At 30.2% G+C, this 18883-nt stretch overlaps 1 protein-coding gene and 1 long non-coding RNA gene across 6 annotated transcripts in view; one reads left to right on the forward strand and one right to left on the reverse strand.

Annotated features, from left to right (window-relative positions):
- Smash (smallish) overlaps window positions 1-18883 on the reverse strand; it is a 78526-nt gene that overhangs the window by 19965 nt on the left and 39678 nt on the right. For all 5 annotated transcript variants that reach the window (XM_083092771.1, XM_083092769.1, XM_083092770.1 and 2 more), the window contains exons 2-3: window positions 1197-1348; window positions 126-314 (exon numbers count right to left, since the gene is read on the reverse strand). In XM_083092771.1, coding sequence (XP_082948897.1) covers window positions 126-314; window positions 1197-1247 — 240 coding nt within the window. In that variant the 5' untranslated portion in view covers window positions 1248-1348. The remainder of the gene's footprint in view (window positions 1-125; window positions 315-1196; window positions 1349-18883) is intronic.
- On the forward strand, window positions 5689-9620 carry LOC145969134 (uncharacterized). Its single transcript, XR_014437952.1, has 3 exons — window positions 5689-5804; window positions 9089-9203; window positions 9497-9620. It is a non-coding gene; the product is annotated as an uncharacterized LOC145969134 (long non-coding RNA).

The raw sequence follows: 18883 nt of genomic DNA on the forward strand, positions 1-18883 counted from the left end.
GAATAAATATCAAGAACTTGTAATTAATTAATTATATGAGATTTAAATATATAAATTCAAAGTTATCGTATTGGAAAATATCTCTTCTTTTTATTAAAAAGATGTGTATCGAATTAAAATTTTACCGATTGCCAATCTTCGGGATCATCGCGAACTTCCTGTTTGATCTTCTTTACTTCTTGAACTTTTTGCAATTGCTCCTGTGCGGTTCGATATAAGGAGCATGGTCCGACCTTGACGAATTGCAAAGGATTGGTCGCTTGCTTGGGAGGCGTTTTCAAAGTAGTTTTCAATTTCGGTGGTTCGTGCGTCAGCTGTGAGAAAATGGTCGAGATCATGTCTCTATTTTTTTTATATATTTAATATACAATAAAATAAAACTTGAAATCGTAAGAGTATTTAGATAAAATCTATATGTAAAGTGAATATTTATTTAATTTCCATGAAAATAAATATTAAGAATATTATGTATTTGAATATTATTCAATTTAAATTTTTTTTAAATTTTCGTATTCCATAGAAAATTTATCTCGTTTCAAATAAATATTCATTTCAATTAATCGTGGATTATATATCGCATAATTGTTGGTTAAAAATACAACTAGAATTGCACGAGATACCAACACAAGTCTTGATATTATCTTGTCTGAAATTCGAGACAAGATCAAGACAAAATTTTTCATTAGTTGTGAAAACAATACCAAGACTAAGATTGTCAAGATTATTGATTTTTTTAAAAGAATTAAAATATATATATTTGTAAATTAGATGAAAAAAATCACGCTATATTATACACGAATTTTAAAAACTTTTACTTACTAAATAAAAACATTTATATTGACAAATTTAGAAATAATTAATATAATGAACAAAATAAACAATATAAAATTTGATACAATTATTTAGCTACATAAAACTTTGCATACAACACATGTACGCGGTTCATTGATTTTAAATTATATTATAAAGATTATGTTAAATATTATTTTGAAGAATTGTTCAGTATTATTAAAATAAAAATTATTATAAAAATTGTTAATAAAATCGAGACGAGACAATAAAAAACGAGCTTTTTGCTGCGAAAATTCATTCAAGACAAGATTTAAATTTTCGAAAATTTTCGATATCAATGCGATATTGTTATGAATGTTGTCTTATCTTGAGTCCAGGTACAATCTTAAATAAAGTATACTAACCATCCTTTCGTTTCGCCGCTCGGCTGCGGCGGCTTGTGACGAAGCAGGCATCCTTCACGCTCTCCTGCTTCTCTCGCTTTTTTGAGGCACTCCTCCCCTTCAATGTTGAACGACACCTCTTTGCACGACTCGGCCCATCCTATGTCTTGTTCCTGTCCAAAACAAGGTACTAAAGGTTAATAAAGAACATTTAATATATAATCAGGAAATTTAAATTATTGAATAATAAGGAAGTGATAGTGAAAATTGTCGAAAATCGTTTACATATTTATATATTTAATTAAATAATTAAATCATTTGAAATTTCGATTAAAATAAAAATTAATCGCCGATATATAATTTACCATTAATTTACCACAAGATTCTTTTACTATAATATATAATTCGACAACTAATTTATGACTTTTCCTCATACAATCAATAAAAAATTCAAAGATAAGATCGCTTTGCTGCAGATAGTCTATCTTATCACGTATGTATTTTATCCTAGCTATACCTTTCATCTGTAGCAAATGCTCGCCTTGAATCTACGAATGTTTATCTCGTGCCCAAATATTATCACACTCGCGATATGTGTTATTTCCGAAATGTGCGCATCACTTTCCTCTCCGATAGTAGATTGATAAGTTTGCGGTAAAAGAAATTAATTCTTACAAGTGTTTAAGATCTCCGAGATACTTAAAAATATTAAATATTTAAAAAAAATACATAAATAAATAAGATGCGTATATTTTTCCTCAGAATAAAGTATTTTAAGAGGACACCTTCTCAATTCTTAGATATCGCTCCGAAGACTCTTGGAGCGATTGAATCGCATTTTTCTCGACGACCTTGCCGTTGCTCACGGTAGAGCAAATCGCGGGACATGTTCGCTGATTATGGTCGTTCATTCTCCACGACGGGACACGTCGCGTAGACTTCGATACGTCCGATCGCATCGCGTCAGTCAGTCGGATAGAATTCCTACGATATTCCTATGACAAGCGTGGTCGCTTCAATGACATCGCGATATCGAGTGTGCAAACGCACGGAGATGAGCAGCTTGTCAATTCTCCCTCTCTCTCTTTCTATCTCGTCAAAGATCGAGCAAGCGAACCTTTCGGAGCAGCAGTTCTGGAGCGAAGAATGAATCTTCGGAGGAGAAAATCGACGCGAGGATCGCGATGAAGTCAAGGCTGGATATTTCTGTCGCTGGCTCGCGCACGTAACAGTCTGTTTTCCACCAGCGGTTTTATTTGGCTTATCTGAGAGATATATAAGTGCGCGGAATATAAGCTGCACAGAAAGTCCGATCCGATTATCACTGTCTGTTGAACTTGGATGTGGCTTTTCATCATGATTCTTGTGGAAACTTACTCTTGAGGAGGATGATCGGCATCATTTTTTTTTTAAGCTTACGACGCAAAAATATATAATTAAAGTGTCGTTAGATGTTTCATGGATACCGTGTGTTCATCGCGTTTTTTAATCGTTATAGGAACAAGAACTTTAGGAGACTAGATGTACTCGAGAAATCACATTAAAAAAAAGAGCAACTATCTCCGATGTACAGTGAATATTGTGGAAAAGAAGGATATTATCCAGTCATTCTAGAGGAACGTTGCACGAGCAAAACGATTAATCCAATTCAGATGAATATAAAGAAATATTTAGTACTCATTGTTGTGTCAAATGTATCTTGTATAATCACTATCTGCTCCTTGGAAAAACATGGAAAACCTCTCAGGGATTCTTTTGTACCAAGAAAAATCAGGGAAGTCTCATGGAATTTTATTAGGACTCGAGAATTTAAAAAAAAATCTTTCTTTCATAATTTTGATCTTATATTATAAACAGCAATAGAGCGAATTATGTATTTAAAATATTATAATTATTATAATATTATAAATGTTATAAATATTATAATATTATAAATATTATAAAAATATAAAATATTATAAATATTATAAATATCTATTTTTCTGTTTCAATACATTCAATGTTTTTTCAACGTCTAATAAAATATTGAATATATAGTACATATTTATTATTGGAATTTTTAGATAAAAAATGAAAATGTTTATCTCACGAAAGTGCTATAGTTTTTTTAATACATTTATAAATCCAACAATTGAAACTTAAGAGGCTCTGTGTTTTATCTTTGTATCTGATTGAAAAAATATTAAAAATATTAAAAAAAACACATGCAATAAAAAATTTATTTTAAAAAGTTCACCAAAAAATCTTTAAAATATTCTCTGTTTTGTCTTGAATTTTAAACAAATATATCTAGAAGATCAGAGAATTTTTTACAAGATTTGAATAATCACCCTGTACATTTAATTTATTTGTCTTTTATGATATACAAAAATATAAGAGATGTTTTAAAATATTCCTTTTACCTAAAATTTTAAACAGAAATACTTGAAAAATCAAGGAATTTTCAAGAAAAGTTTTTTCAAGATTTAAATATATGTATATAGACACTTTGACAATTGAAATTAATCGAAACAATCATCAAAAATTTAAATTAATGATTTGAATAAATAATAGTATTAAATAATATAGCTAAAATAAGAATTCTGATGCAAAGCTTCTTTCCTATTATTATCTAAATATATATTCATTATTAAAGTATTTTTCCTTATCATTTCGATACATTGATTATTAAAATACTTTTTATCATTTCGATATAATAATTATTAATTATTAAGGTATTTTTTCTTGTCATCTCGATATATTAAATATTAAAATATTTTTTTTTCTCATTTCGATATATTAATTATTAAAGTATTTTTTCTTATCATTTCGATATATTGATTATTAAAATATTTTTTTTATTATCGCCAATTAATTTGTCTTAACCGATCTCGATAAATTTCCACGAAGTTTAATCCATCGTTTCTACAACAGACGATGGAATTGTTGCATAATCGCAGCGAGATACAGTTATATTCGTATCGATATACAAATGTATCATTGCTCAGAATATTGCATTGATACGATAAACATTAAAGTGACACGTGCATAAATATTTTCATCTTAAGATCAAGGATGATGAAGTCACTGGCAACGAGCAAACTAACTTTTTTGCGAGACGCCGCTGTTCGCTCACATAAATACTTTTATTTTTTATTTTTGGTTGATAAGACGGAAGGAGTCGCCGTAACATTTTATGGTGCATAAAAAGATCACATATTTTATGCCGGGATCAGTGTCGGTCGGCTTCGGTCTTTTATTAAACTATGTCAGGGTGTTTTACGGTCATCGAGCACTCTGATCATCATAGACTATAAACGCCAACCCATGCGCTGCCGCTTTTATAGAACGTCCAATTCATCTATGGTTGATCTCTACCGGTATTATATAGAGCTATTTTCTACCTTTTATTAATACTTCGCTTATTAAAAATTTTTAACATTGACATGTATCATAAATAGAGTTGCCTGAGATACCAAGATTAGTCTTGATCTTGTTTTGAAATTTGAGACAAATCAAGGCAAGATTTTTAATTAGTTATCAAGATTAAGATTGTTAAGATTATTGATTTTAAAGAAAAAATTAAAATATGTGTATTTATAAATCAGAAGAGAAAAAAATGACATATTAAATATGAAATATTATACATGAAATATTATATACGAACTTGAAAGATTTCATTTAATAAATAAAAAAATATATTATCAGATTTAGAAACATTTTAATACAATAACACAAAATAGTAATAATTATCTTAAATTATATTAAAAAAATTATGTTAAAAATTATGTTAAATATTATTTTAAGTAATATTGTTCAGTATTAGAAGAAAATTGTTAATAAGATTAAAACAAAATATATATATACGATAAAAATTTTTTTACTAAAGACCAAGACGATATAAATTTTCGAAAATTTTCAATACTAATATAATACTTTTATAAATATTACTCAAGTCTTGTGAATCATAAACTACAAACACTACACATCATAAATAACATCATAAAAAATTATCATAGTCTGAGAAAAAAATTAAATGGGATACTGATACAAATCTTGTATACGCGTCAATTCACCTATTATACAATAGCATATGATTTAAACGTACGATGCTTACGAATATGTGTTGTTACTTGTCAAAATAATTGAAAAGCTAGATAAACCCATCGTCATCTTAGAAAATCAAGGGATTTCACAAAGAATGCGGAATTTCTGTCGCATCTTACAATCACATCTTCGATTTATCGAACAGCACGTAAAACAAAAAAACAAAAAAAAAGATCACTTGTGGCATGGGCATAAGCTGCAAGAATTATACTCGCTTGTATTCCCCCGCTTCTGATGTCACACACACGTGGCGAGACAGTAAGATGTAGAGGTACGCTTAATATGCGCCATTAGGATGAAAAAAGGAACAAGCCGGGGATTTATAACGCGCTTATGTAAGCGACGCTACTTAAGCCGAGACGTCTCCCGGTAAATCCACGACGAAATATCGCGGAGAGGAGGAATGTGCGAAAGTAGTTAGCTCTCCATAACGTAGAAGCTAGGCCGGTTTCGCTGTCGGTCCAGGGCCTGTAGGACGCATGGACACATTTTTCTCCGGGGCCCGATCGCGTGATCATAAGTGCTCCCTCCTCCCTCGCAAATGTATGTGTGTGTGTATTTTAGAAATACGATGCAGCGGGTAACATCAAAACGTATCTCTCGATTATTTCGTGGAAATTATTTCCAACATTTCACGTATTGCTTTGACTGATTTATAATGGGGGAAAAAATAGACAAAAATCTAGTGACAAGATGTTATAATTACTTTAATAATAACATTATTATTTTGATACTAATGAGCTGGTAAAATATCGAATTAAATATTGGAAAAATAAAGGGCTAATAATATATATTTATAAAAATAAAATATGTAATATGAAAATAATATAAAAATAAAATATATAAAAATATATAAAAAGAATATAAATAATATAAAATAATATAAAAGTAATATAAAAATAAAATATATAATATATATCTGCATAGAAGCTATATAATATACATTTATATAAAAGATAAAAAATGTGTAATTCACACAATGATACGAATAAAATTTACATTTATAGAACATCTGCTTGAAAGAGATCTGAGAACTATGTGTCACGTATATGATATTTCTTTTTCGTAAAAATGATAACTAATTAATTAATAAAAAGAAGAATCGAAATTTTTATGAGAATAATCGTATCATAATCATGATACACATTTGATCAAAACTGTTCACGAATTATTTCGTCGCCTTTTCAATAATAAACAGAGATGATGGAGCATACGCTAGCTGAGGCTCATCTTGTGGGTTGTGTATGTGTCGAGCGTACAAACTGGCCGCTCGGTCGTGGCAGGATGAATGTTGTGTGCGTATGTACGTGTACGTTTGTTCGAGGAGCGGTGGCTAGGTCACGGTCAGGGCGATGCCCTCTTCCTTTGGGAGAGAGAGAGAGAAAGAGAGGAGGCCGCTGTGCGATGCTCGAAGAGGCTTTGCCTCTCGCTGCCGGGCCACGCGACTGACGACTCTGAGCGAACGAGCCTTTCCCGATATCGGGTGCGTGCTTTACATCGCGATCGGCTCTCGTCTCGGGACTCGGGTCAATTGGAACGCGAGGGATAAATCTTGATCGCGAGGCATCGGAGAGGCCTCCTTGATTTTCCTTGAGCGCGAGAATTCGGACAATCGGCCCATCGATCGGTCGCACGTGATCGAAGAGAGAAAGCACGTGCTATTAAATGCATTTTCGCGAAGAAGCGAGATTTCGTTAGCATCACGCAGACAAGACAATTTTGCCAACTTCATTCAGGAATTGTTAATATTTATTCCGTTTTTTTTTCAAATTTTGCGAAAGACTTCTCTCATTATCCTTATTTCTATCTTTCCAGGATAACGTCTAATTGTAAAAAAATTCCCTAAGGATTTTTTGATATTCCAGATACTTTCGTTCAAAATTACAGATGAAGAGAATATTTTAAAGATTTTTTAATGCAACTTTTTCTAAAGTAAATTTTTTTTGCATGCGTCTTCTAATATTTTTCTCTCATAAAAACATAGTCTTTTAAGTTTCTAGCTAGATTTGTAAATATATTAAAAATAACTCTCTGAGTAGCTTTTGCAAGCTAAATAGATTCATAGATTTCATTTATTGATAAGAAATATTTAATATCTAATCATAATAAAATATATTTAATAGAGACAAAATTAACTATATAAATATATAAATTTAGCATATAAACAAAGATATATATATATATATATATATATATATATATATATTTAAAATATATTTTAAATTTATAATTCACTTGGCTTCCCGACTATTTATAATATAAGTAAAATTATCAAAGAAAGAATTTTTAAAAATATTCCCTACTAATAATTTTATGAGAATTCGCTCATTTTACCAGGTAGAAAAGAAATGACAATTTCAAAGTTTCCATGTTTTTCCAGAGAGCAGACATTCTATTTTCTCAAAATTAGATAATCTATAAGATCCTCAGGAGTACAATTTCACATAAATAAACTTGCATCGAAATATAATGATGAAAAATAATAAACAACGTAATTTTCATGAATACTAAAATTAATATTTATAATCAGCTCTTACTTTTTCGATAATCACTAACTATGAATTATTACTTCATTTTAAAGGTTTATTTCATCGTGTTGCTCTTACAAGCGTAAGGCAATCCTGTGCATGACTATATATTACGATACTATATCTTGTGTATGTACATATATGCAAACAACAAGAGAAAAGAAAAGATACATATCCGTATACGCATTGTACAATGACTTGTCAGTGCCGTTGCACGCGTGCCATATGCATAGCGGCAGAATCCGTTCGCTAATTATAAGTAAAAGAGGAGAAGAAACAGAGGAGGAAACACGGAGATATACCTAACGAAGGTATGGCCGTTTGCATCGTGTATACAATAATGCAATAAATTCGCCCAATGTAAATATGCGATTCGTCGCGTACGGGGAGGTCGTTTCCAAGTGTCGTCGAAATTCCTGGGCGTGCGATCCGCGTCTTCAGGGTGCACTTGAACCAGGAAATTGTGTCCGCATCCTTGGCGCGCGACGGCAATAAATAGACGTTCCCCGGCTGCTGGCACGCGCAAAGATTAATCGGACGTAGCATCGCGTTCGCGAGATCGCGAGATTCGCGAGCTATTCTGCAAATACGAGTCTCCCTCGTAAAAAAATACGCACAGTCTCTCTCTCCGCAAGAAGATGTAGACGCTCGCGATTCGAAGATAAACAAACTGTTTGCGGAATTTCATTTGCTCTCGACATAAAGTTAGAGAGATTAGAGAGAAATAAGAGATTTAACTAGCCAATCAGATTTTCAGCGCAATATTAAAAAATATTCTAAACATATTTTGCTAAAAAGTCAAAAATGTTTCGCATTACGTTGTATTTTTAATATATGTGCAATAATGTATTATCTGAAAAATGTTTCATTTAACATATTATTATATAATATTAATATGATATACATTATGTTATACATTATATAATAATATAATGTATAAATTATATTATAATTAATATAATATTACATTTTATTTTCAAGATTTAGTTAAATTTATTTTTATTTCTATTTTATTTGTAATAAATAGTTTTCTTTTCTTAAAGAATATTTATTATAAATAAAATAAAAATAATATTTATATATAAATTTAGAATCAATTTTTTCTTATCCAAAAATTATGTTACTTAGTATTATAATCACGTAAACGTAAAAATTCCACCTTTCAATTGTTTTTAAACTCTTAATTATTAATAATCACAATATTGATTTTTTTTAAATATATTTGATATTTTTAACTTCTAATGGCACTTTTCAGATACATGGAATTCTTTAAGCTTTATAATATTTTTATCTTTCTAGGATGCATCTAATATGGCATAAGAACGACAAAGGGAAGGACATGTTACGGTAAATCTCATACGGTCGGTTCCACTCTAGTTTCTCTGATGAAAACTCATTTCCACTTCTACTTACCGTAAGTTTTGCGATGTGTTATTATACGACAATGTCGTCAAACGCGACCGTACTCGCGGAAAATATTAACATGCTACAATTATATCACCATCTGATACTTGCTGTTTTATTGCGAAATAATATATAAAGTGCTCGTAGAGCGGAATCTCAATTTACACAAACTCAATATTCATAGCTCGATTATTTATTCCATCCGTCTATTTCTATCTAAAAAATAAGGACTTGACATATAAAATACTGTTACATATTCTGGAAAATTTCTCGTTTATAAAATGATATTTGTTTAAGAAACAGGATTGGCCGGAAAAATCAAGTGAGTGGAAAAAACATGGCAAATTCCGGTTCTTACTTTATCCAATGGAATAAACTGGCAAGAACTGTAAAAATAACTAATATGTAACACTAAAGTGCATTTATGTAACTTTACGCAAAAAGATTTTTGCTTTAATTATAAATCATAATAATTACAGTTCAAAGAATGAAATCAATTCAATAATGAAATCCTTTTATTAATTCAAATTAATATTTGAAATTCTTAAAACATAAGAAATATGAATATTATTAAATTTTATATTATTTTTTAATTTAATAAGAGAGAGAAATGTAATATATATCAATCGGATTCAAAATTTTACCAATATAGATCTAGTTCTCTTTTATCTTTCGACATCTTTTAACAAAAAATTGTTTTACTTGTTTACTTTATCCAATGAAGTTACTTCTTTATTTATTTTATCCAATGAAAACCAGGTAAAAACTAAAAATAACGAATGTATAACACTAAAATACATTTATATAACTTTATGCAAAAAGAATTTTGCTGTAATTAATAAATCATACTAATCACTATAATTTAAAGCATTAAAATCAATTTAATAATCTTATGTTAATTTTTAATAAAATCTATTATGGATTTTATTTCGGATTTATAAAGCTTAAATTAAAAAACCCTTTTCGAATATCGATAAAAAGAACTTCTATTTATTTTAATAAAAAAGGTTAATTTTTTCCAAAAAATACTAGTTTCATTAATGATACAAAAAATATGGGATTTTGCTAATCTTGGTAAAAAATCTAAATAGTATATATTTTCATATATTTTTTCCTGACAATTGCAATGAGATGCAACTTTTTTTACATTTATATTTATTTTTGCATCAAATCTTTAATTTTTCACACTTATTTGGGGAATCTCCAAAGATATTTATAATCAATAATGATAAGTATAAAATTATACAAAAGAAAATATTTGACGAGCTGTTGGTTTTTCGCGCTCGAAGACGATATCTCACAATGAGCGTAATTGTATTATACTGCAACCTTACAACGTTTCTGACACGTGATCTGCGTGGACGTGTGGTCGCGTGGATCGGATTGTAAAAAAAGAAAAAAAAGAAAAAAGATTTCGACAGCCTACATTCGACGTTACGCCATGCATCCGTTCCTCCTGCACAATAGTTGATGCTGAAATTGCATTGGTTAATTATAATTTACCCAGCTTACGAAGACGATTATATCGTCTCCGATCGGCTGGTACAACATAATTAGCATCTAGTGGCACGCTATAGAAATCGCTCGCCCACCCGATTGAACATTTTGTAACGAAAGTTCTTTCTTTCTTTCTCTCTCTCTCTCTGTACAAATAAAATCAAACCACAACGCGGTTTAAAATAGAGATAAATAAAGAACATATATATACTTAAAAAAAATGGAGCTTCAAAATTAATCAATAATCAAGGATCGTAAAATGCATTACATCGTAATTTTAATACAAAAAATACATGTATTATTTGATAACTATTTCATTTAATATATATATATATATATATATATATATATATATATATATATAATATGTAATTATTATATAATATTTATATATATTTATATAATTATATATTACATATAATTATTATATAATTTTTGTATTTGTTACCATGTAATCTTTTATTTCTAAAATTCAGTTGAATTGTGTTACTTTTATAATACGTAGTTTTTTCTTAAAAAAATATTTTAAAGATATTTAATTACTTTATTTTGAGAATGTAAAGAGACGTATATACAATATTTTAAGGTATAATACTTGTAGCAACTGACACTTGGCTGTTAAAGGTTAAATTACTTGCGAAATATGTAATCGTCGCTGTAAGAGAAAGTACATTGCGTGAAAACCGAGAGAATGCAGGTCTTATGAATTACGAAAGAGCGATTTTCTAAAACAAACGTACATACGTACATCCGACATAAAAATTGTCTCGTGCGTTCGCATATTTCAGTTGTTATCCTTGATGAAAATTACTTGGAAAGGTTGCTTTCGAATCAAAAGAAACGAAAGAACGACAAAATTGAGAGATTAGAAGCACAATAACGATTAATCGAATATATTAATTTATTTATGATTAATTTATTATAATTTATTAATTTATTATATTGTAATCCATTAATTTACTATGTTATAATTTTTCAATTCATTAATTTATTATATTATAATTTATTAATACATTTATTTACTAATTTTATATTTAATCTTTCATTTATTATTAATTTATATATATTTATATATTTTACATAAGAGATAATCACATTATATTAATTAAATTTTAAATACATACTTATATACATATATACTGAGTTCATTATACTATGATTAAATGTAATTTAACTATTGTTAATAATTGACTGCGAAAAATCGATATAAAAGTGACACTGGAATCATTGATTCTATTTGTTTTATATTATAACATCAAATTTTTCATAATCCATAACTTTCAAATTAATTTTTTACTTAAATGTCCTTTAAATAACCTTTTATTTAAATATCCTTTAAAGTTTTTTACTCGAATCATATATCTTTTCATTTTAACTTTCGCGTAGCTCAAAGCTCTAATTTTTTTCTTCTTACATACATATTTCGGAATCCCAGCAGTGTTCCTTGTTGAACAAAATCGTCATATTCTAGGTTTATATTTACCCTTACTAGCACAGGGCAACAGGAATATGAATGAAAGGGAGCGATAGGCAAGCTGCCAAAGCGTGATCTATTTTAATACGCGATACGAGGGCGGAGAAGCTGGAGCTGGCTTTGATCGCGAGACGCTCGAATTCTCGTTTAGGATTCCCGATCGATCGCGGGCATCAATCGTGCGTAATCTATACATCGTCGTAGAGACTACGCATTCGACAGTTCAAGGACACGTAGAAAAAAAGATTCTTAAAGCGCGCTTAGATGACATATGGCATGCACGTGTACCCTTTCTTCTCTCTCTTTCTCCCTTTACGATGTGTTTCTTCAGTCTACATTTATCCTAAGCCGAAATATGAGCAAGATCATGCCCCCCAGCTAGTAATATATATTTTTGGAGTTAATATTGCACCAGCTTCTCCTCATCAGGTAGCAAGGAGATCGTAAAGATCTCCGATATTCAACTCGCAACGTCGGATTCCAGACGAGAAAGCACGGGATTAACTCGGGGATGAATAGTGCATATCAGATAATCCGAAATTCATGTCTGTCATGTACTTTATTCAAGGATATTTTTATATCTGGTAGGCTAAGGATTGAGCGAACCGACAGCTAACAGAATCTCTCGATGTCGCTGTTATATATCGTTAATCAAACTTTTATTAATATATTTTTTACATTTATTAATATATTTTAAAATTTATTAATATATTTATTAATGTATTAATATTTTAATTTATTAATATAATAATATATTAATACATTTTTTAATTGACTTAAATTATTTTTTCATATATTTTTCATGTGTTTTTAGACAATTATGACAATTATATATAACATGTATTGCATAAATCTGTCAGTAACATTATTAATTTATTATTTCAGAACATTATGTTATTTCCCTGATAATTTATTCGAAATCAAAAGACGAACAGGAATGCATATGATCGCTCGGATACCACGTTTAATAACTTCGCAAGTCGACTGTAAATTTACCTCGTTTACCTTGATAACGTAATACGGATAAGATACGAGTTTCGACGGATAAAAGCAAACACGGCGCGCGGGTGGAGGTACAATGTCAAAAAGATGTTTGGTATCGCAAGGATATCGTTTTATTATGCATGCTTGGGAGAAGCTCGCGTGCAAGATACAACTGTTGAATCTGAACGATTGGAACGAAATGAATCTTATCTTTATTAATACTTAGATATTTTTTTTTACCACAGAGAAGTAAGTTATGTAATTTATGTTAGTTACAGTTTATATTGTATCGGTAAAAACACATTTATTCATGAAACAAATATTTTGTAAAAATATAAACGATTATTTATAAAAAAATATAAAAAGATGACTATTTATTTCAGAGCTCAGTCTATTCTAACGGTATAAAAAATTGATTTTTAAGAATTTTTTTGCAGAATATTAGAAATTAATCTTTTTGTCACTTTACATATATTTTTCTTGATGTTTAAATAATACGTTAGTATTTTTAAATCTTGGATAATTATTATAATTAATAGGTTTGTTTATTCATATTGTATATAGTTTCTATGCATAATGTGTTCAAAAATACACGGTTTGACGTCATGCTATTCCTCGTGTAAATGAAAAAATTCGTCTAATTTTATATTTTATGGAATATTTTTGAACTTGATTAGGGAAAGAGAGAGAGAGAGAGAGAGGAGGGGAAAGAGAAGAGAGGAAAAATTGAAAAAATTCATATTTAATATTTTTCTAATTTTCAAGAAATAAAAAAATTTCAAAATTAAAATATTTAATTTTAAAGTAATACTACTTTTCAATTTTATTTTTCAATCAATTTTTATTTTTCAAGAGACTTATATTGGGGGAGAAAAACCTGAATATTCAATATTTAAAAATACAAGTTCAACAAAAACATATCTCAAAAAATCGATTTTTAATATTCTTCAACGAAATATTCCTAAAAATCATCAATTTTTCATACCATCAGAGTAGACTGGGCTCTTCATCCTCTTCTATGATTCATTGTTTTTAAAAGCTACGAAAAAGGAAGGAAAAAAAAAGATAGTGCATCGCGAAAAGTACATTCACCTCAGCTTACCTATCAATGCGTTGCACCAAATAACCGAAGTCAGTTCCGCGCGAGTTCTCGACTTCCTCCTTCCTGATATCGAACTAGATTATCCACGCACGAGTGAAAGGAAAGATCCGAAAGCGTTCTCGAACGATCTCACAGACGATTCCCGGACGATTTTATTTACCCTCCTCAACGATCGCTGAGGCTCGACGAACGTTACCCGAAGAAGGACGAAGACGGAAAAAACAAGTCAACGACATCCATGAACGGCCTCGTGGCTGCAGTCCGGCTCGTAAAAGAGTTTAGTGCCGGTTGTGGGACGAGGTCGTTCCTCGGAGATGACGTACTAAAATTTACGGTGAACGTGCGCAACAGCCTTCTTTCGATGTATTTGTACGAGCTCCACCGGGACGCGTGTTTTCTGCTCTGTTTGGCACTGTTCGGACTGTGTTCTGAATAAATCTCGCCTTCGTGAAAAAAAAAAAAAAAAAAAAAACAGAGACGAGAACTCTTTATTGTATTCTATATTTGAGTCATTAAATTTAGACATCGTAGCGATATAAAGTAAGACGTGTAAAAAAGTGTATAAAAAAGTAAAATTTTTATGCATATGTATTAGTTTTGGCCACAATTAATTTAGAAAGTATTACTCGTGTATGATTATGATTTTTATTGTTTTTTTTGTACATTTTGTTGTTATTTTATTATTTTTGTATTTATATATTTATTATGTATTTTATTGTATTTATAATATTTTATTGCTTTTGTGTATTAATTTTTTTATTATATATGTATATGTATATTGTTTTTTAAATATTTTTTAAAAATAAAATCACGAGAAACTGGACTTACATTTTTTTAAAATAGATTAGATTAAGTGACAATTAAATATATAAAATTAAATTTTTTAAGATTAATTGACAAATATATAAAATTAAATTTTTTAAGATTAATTGACAAATATATAAAATTAAATTTTTTAAAATTAATTGACGATTAAACATACAAAATAGAATAATTGATAATTAATATATTTTGATGACAATTAAGTAAATTGAATTCTGATATCGCAATCTCTCTGTATATCCGTATGTATCCGTATAATTGAGCGATTGGAAATGAAAATAATGCAGTCTAGGAACATTCCAAGCAGAGACGTCGGCGCCACGAGTGAAGTGAATTAATGCAATTCGCATGATTAGCAATTTCGCAATTTGTCGTCGAGGCCAGTAACGGGTTTCTACCGCTCGTAGAATGTCACCGAACATTGTAATTTGTTGAAAGTGGCGCACACACAAATCCACCACGGCGCCGACAGTACAACATTACGAACAGACGTGGATTCTAATTAAACGAAGCACTCGTTAACTACTTATTTCATCGGGCTATCATAAATTCTCTTTCTCTTCCCTCTTCCTTGACCAACGGTTGAGTGGCAAAGATATCAAAATTAGTTTTTATACACGATACATACATAGTCACTTATAAATTCGATTAAAAATAAATGATATTAATATATCGAGAATTTTAATTTATGATCTTATTTTCATTTTTTTTTTAGCAATAAAATATTAAATTAATGCTAAATGTTGTGTATGTTGCGTATATGTATTATTAAATTGTAGCAAAAAAGAAGCCTAGGTATGACTAGAGAATTTTATTCCTTTCATTCTGTTTAATCAGATTTTTTGTACTTTTTTTCAGCGATTTTAAAACTAGATATTAATTTATAAAAATTATACATGCATGTGTAACGATAACTTTTTTTGTGACATAGATATTAAACAGGTGATCAAGTTTCCCATTTCTTTGGGTAAGCAAAAATAATAATCGGGTTTTTACCATCTACAAAATAAACTTTTGAAACAGTTTTACAGCGACGTAAAACCCGGATCGCGCAGTCTTTCAAAGATACAGTTTTTCGTGGAAATTCGAAAGTCAGCACAAAAAACAACAAATCTTGGTACTTTTAACTGAAGCCCAGTTAACGATCTCAAGGCAGGAATATATCACCATGAAATAAAGGGATCCAAAATAGCCTCTGTCTGTTTTCGTTCGATGACCCAGAGCTTTTATAAGAATGGGCGCCGTGCATATTCAAGCAAGCGCCTTTTGCAGAAATAAATCGTGGCACTAAGAGAAGTGCAACTCGTTTGTCTGGAAATTTGTTAAAATTTCCAGAATTTTTTTAGTTCGCGATACCGATATTCTAAAGTATCAACCAGTAAAAGTTAACGAAATTTGTATTTTACATTTTATATCATTCACATTTTTCTTAGACTTTCCTCGACTTCTTCGTCTGCTCTATAAAAAGAGACGATTATACGCGAAATATATTTTTTTATCATACTTTTTCTCCTAATAACATTTTAGCATATGTAGTTTTTGTGTAATAAAAACACACAATTATTTAAAAGAAAATTATACTTTAGCAAGAAACTCCCTCTCTTTCTCTCTCTCTTCCTTTTGTCAGAAGAGGAAAAGAATTTTATATAATTATATCATCGAATTTATCGCTTTTATCGATCGCAATAAAAACTCTACATTCTTTATCTTTGTATAGAGTCATACTAAAGACGTTCACTTCTATCTCCATTCGCTCGAGGGAATAATCTTGCGACCTTTCGTCTCGTTGTATTCCTTTTTCCCTCGCTCTCTTCTTAAAAATTTACAAAGTTGTGTCTTTCTCTTTTGCGAAATAATAGCACGTCATCTCCTTTCACAGTTATTTGTACATATTTTCTCGCCATGAAGTGGGCGAGACATTGTTGAAGATTAATGTTTTCGCTTGCTTCAACATTTATAAATGTTACATAGAATAAAAAATCGATAGCGCATTAATTTTTCGAAAATAAAAAAATAAAGTGGTAACTACATATACAGGGTGTCCCAGACTTAAGGAATCAGCCGTTAATGGTAGATTCTTGAGATCATTTGGAAACGAAAATCTTAATACCAAAATGTTGAGGAAGATGTAGTTGCGGCGCTACAAAAGATTAAAGATGACCAATCGGCGCGTTACGTTCTCCTGTGCTCAGGGAAATAGCGCAAGGGGCCCGCGTACAGCGCGATAATATCGATATCGATAAAGGGACCAATATAAAATAAAAAATAGGATTCTGCAGTGAGCGCGATTGTGTTTTCGATGCGACAGTAGTCAGTAGTTTGAACATTTTTATGAAGTCTTCCTCAACATTTTGATATTAGAATTTTTGTTTCCAAATGATCTCAGGAATCTGCTATTAACAGCTGATTCGTTAAGTCTGGAACACTCTGTATATAAATTTCGTTCCTCAAGAAAAGGAAAGATAATAAAATACCGACCGTAAGAGACAGTCGTTTACGAGGTCAACACTCCCTCAAGACCGAGTTACATAATCTCTCTTGTCATAATTCTAGATCCTACGCTACGTTAAACCGAATGAATCGACACTTCTCCTTTTTTATCTCCATTCGTAAACAGGAAGTGCGGAACATCCTGCGTTCTCTCATGTGCAAAGTTTCGCTTCGCGCATGTACCATCGTAATTTGCACTTTACATCACGCATTTACATATTAAGTATATCAATCGAATCGAGTCATGTTCGAGATCGAGGATTACCGTCAATCGCCCGGATATTTCGCGCTGGAATACTCGACTTCCGCCGATTTTAAATCCCCTTTCCTGATAAATTTTCATAGATCGTTCGAGTAACTCCTTATCGCGACAAAATTGCCTCGTAAAGGGTCACCGAGATCGAGATCGGCGTCGTTTATAAATCGCGTTGGAGAACCCATTAAGGAGATCGCGCACGCGCAAGATGCGATCTCATGTTTGCTGGGAGCAACACGTTATCCGCGTCAAAGATCTCAACATCGAGGTTGCTACTGCCCTTTCTATGGTTCTCTCTGTCTCTTTCTCTCTATCTTGCCTCGATACTCACGAGGGTTTACGCGGTATCGGACTATGAGATAGTCTCGTTTAGAGATAATTGATTATCCTTCGTGTATCGACAGTATTGTAAGTCGAAGTACTTTTTAAATGCAAAAAAAAATTATTTTTAAAATTTCCCTTTCTTTAACCCTTTTTTTAAAATTTTAAGGAGAAAAATTTTTAACAATTTAATGAAACTTTTTCTCGCAATCCGCCATTAATTTTGTATAATTATTTGCGCAGTTTTTCGGAGATATTCTTCTAATTAAGGGCTGAATCTATTGTAGATGGAAAAATTGATGATTTTTCAGAATTTTTTTGAATATATTAAATTTTTTAGCGTTTTATATATGTTTTTACTGATGTTTAAACGTTAATATTTTTACATACATTAATATTTTTAAAAATCTTGAAGATTTAGTTTTTTTTTGTTCAATACGAGCCCCATATAATTATCTGAAAAAAGAAAATTCGATCCAATTTTATTCCGTAGGATATTTATGGGATACTGAATCTACTTTCATTAGAAAGAATTGAAGAATAACAAAATAGTGTCATTTTAAAATTAGGTGAAGATCATTTAGTTTCATTTTAAAATTAGATATTTTGCCAAATGTTTTTTTATTTCTTGCTAATCAGAAAAATATTCCATATTAATTTTTTAAATTCTCTAATTAAGTTCAGTGTTTCACACACAAATATAAATATCCTTCAAAAATATAAATATCTTTCAGAATATATAAA

The sequence above is a fragment of the Camponotus vicinus genome, unplaced genomic scaffold (assembly GCF_025532165.1).
Source record: "Camponotus vicinus isolate PSW18456_S1 unplaced genomic scaffold, iyCamVici1.0 SCAF_3, whole genome shotgun sequence".
Classification (NCBI taxonomy): domain Eukaryota; kingdom Metazoa; phylum Arthropoda; class Insecta; order Hymenoptera; family Formicidae; genus Camponotus; species Camponotus vicinus.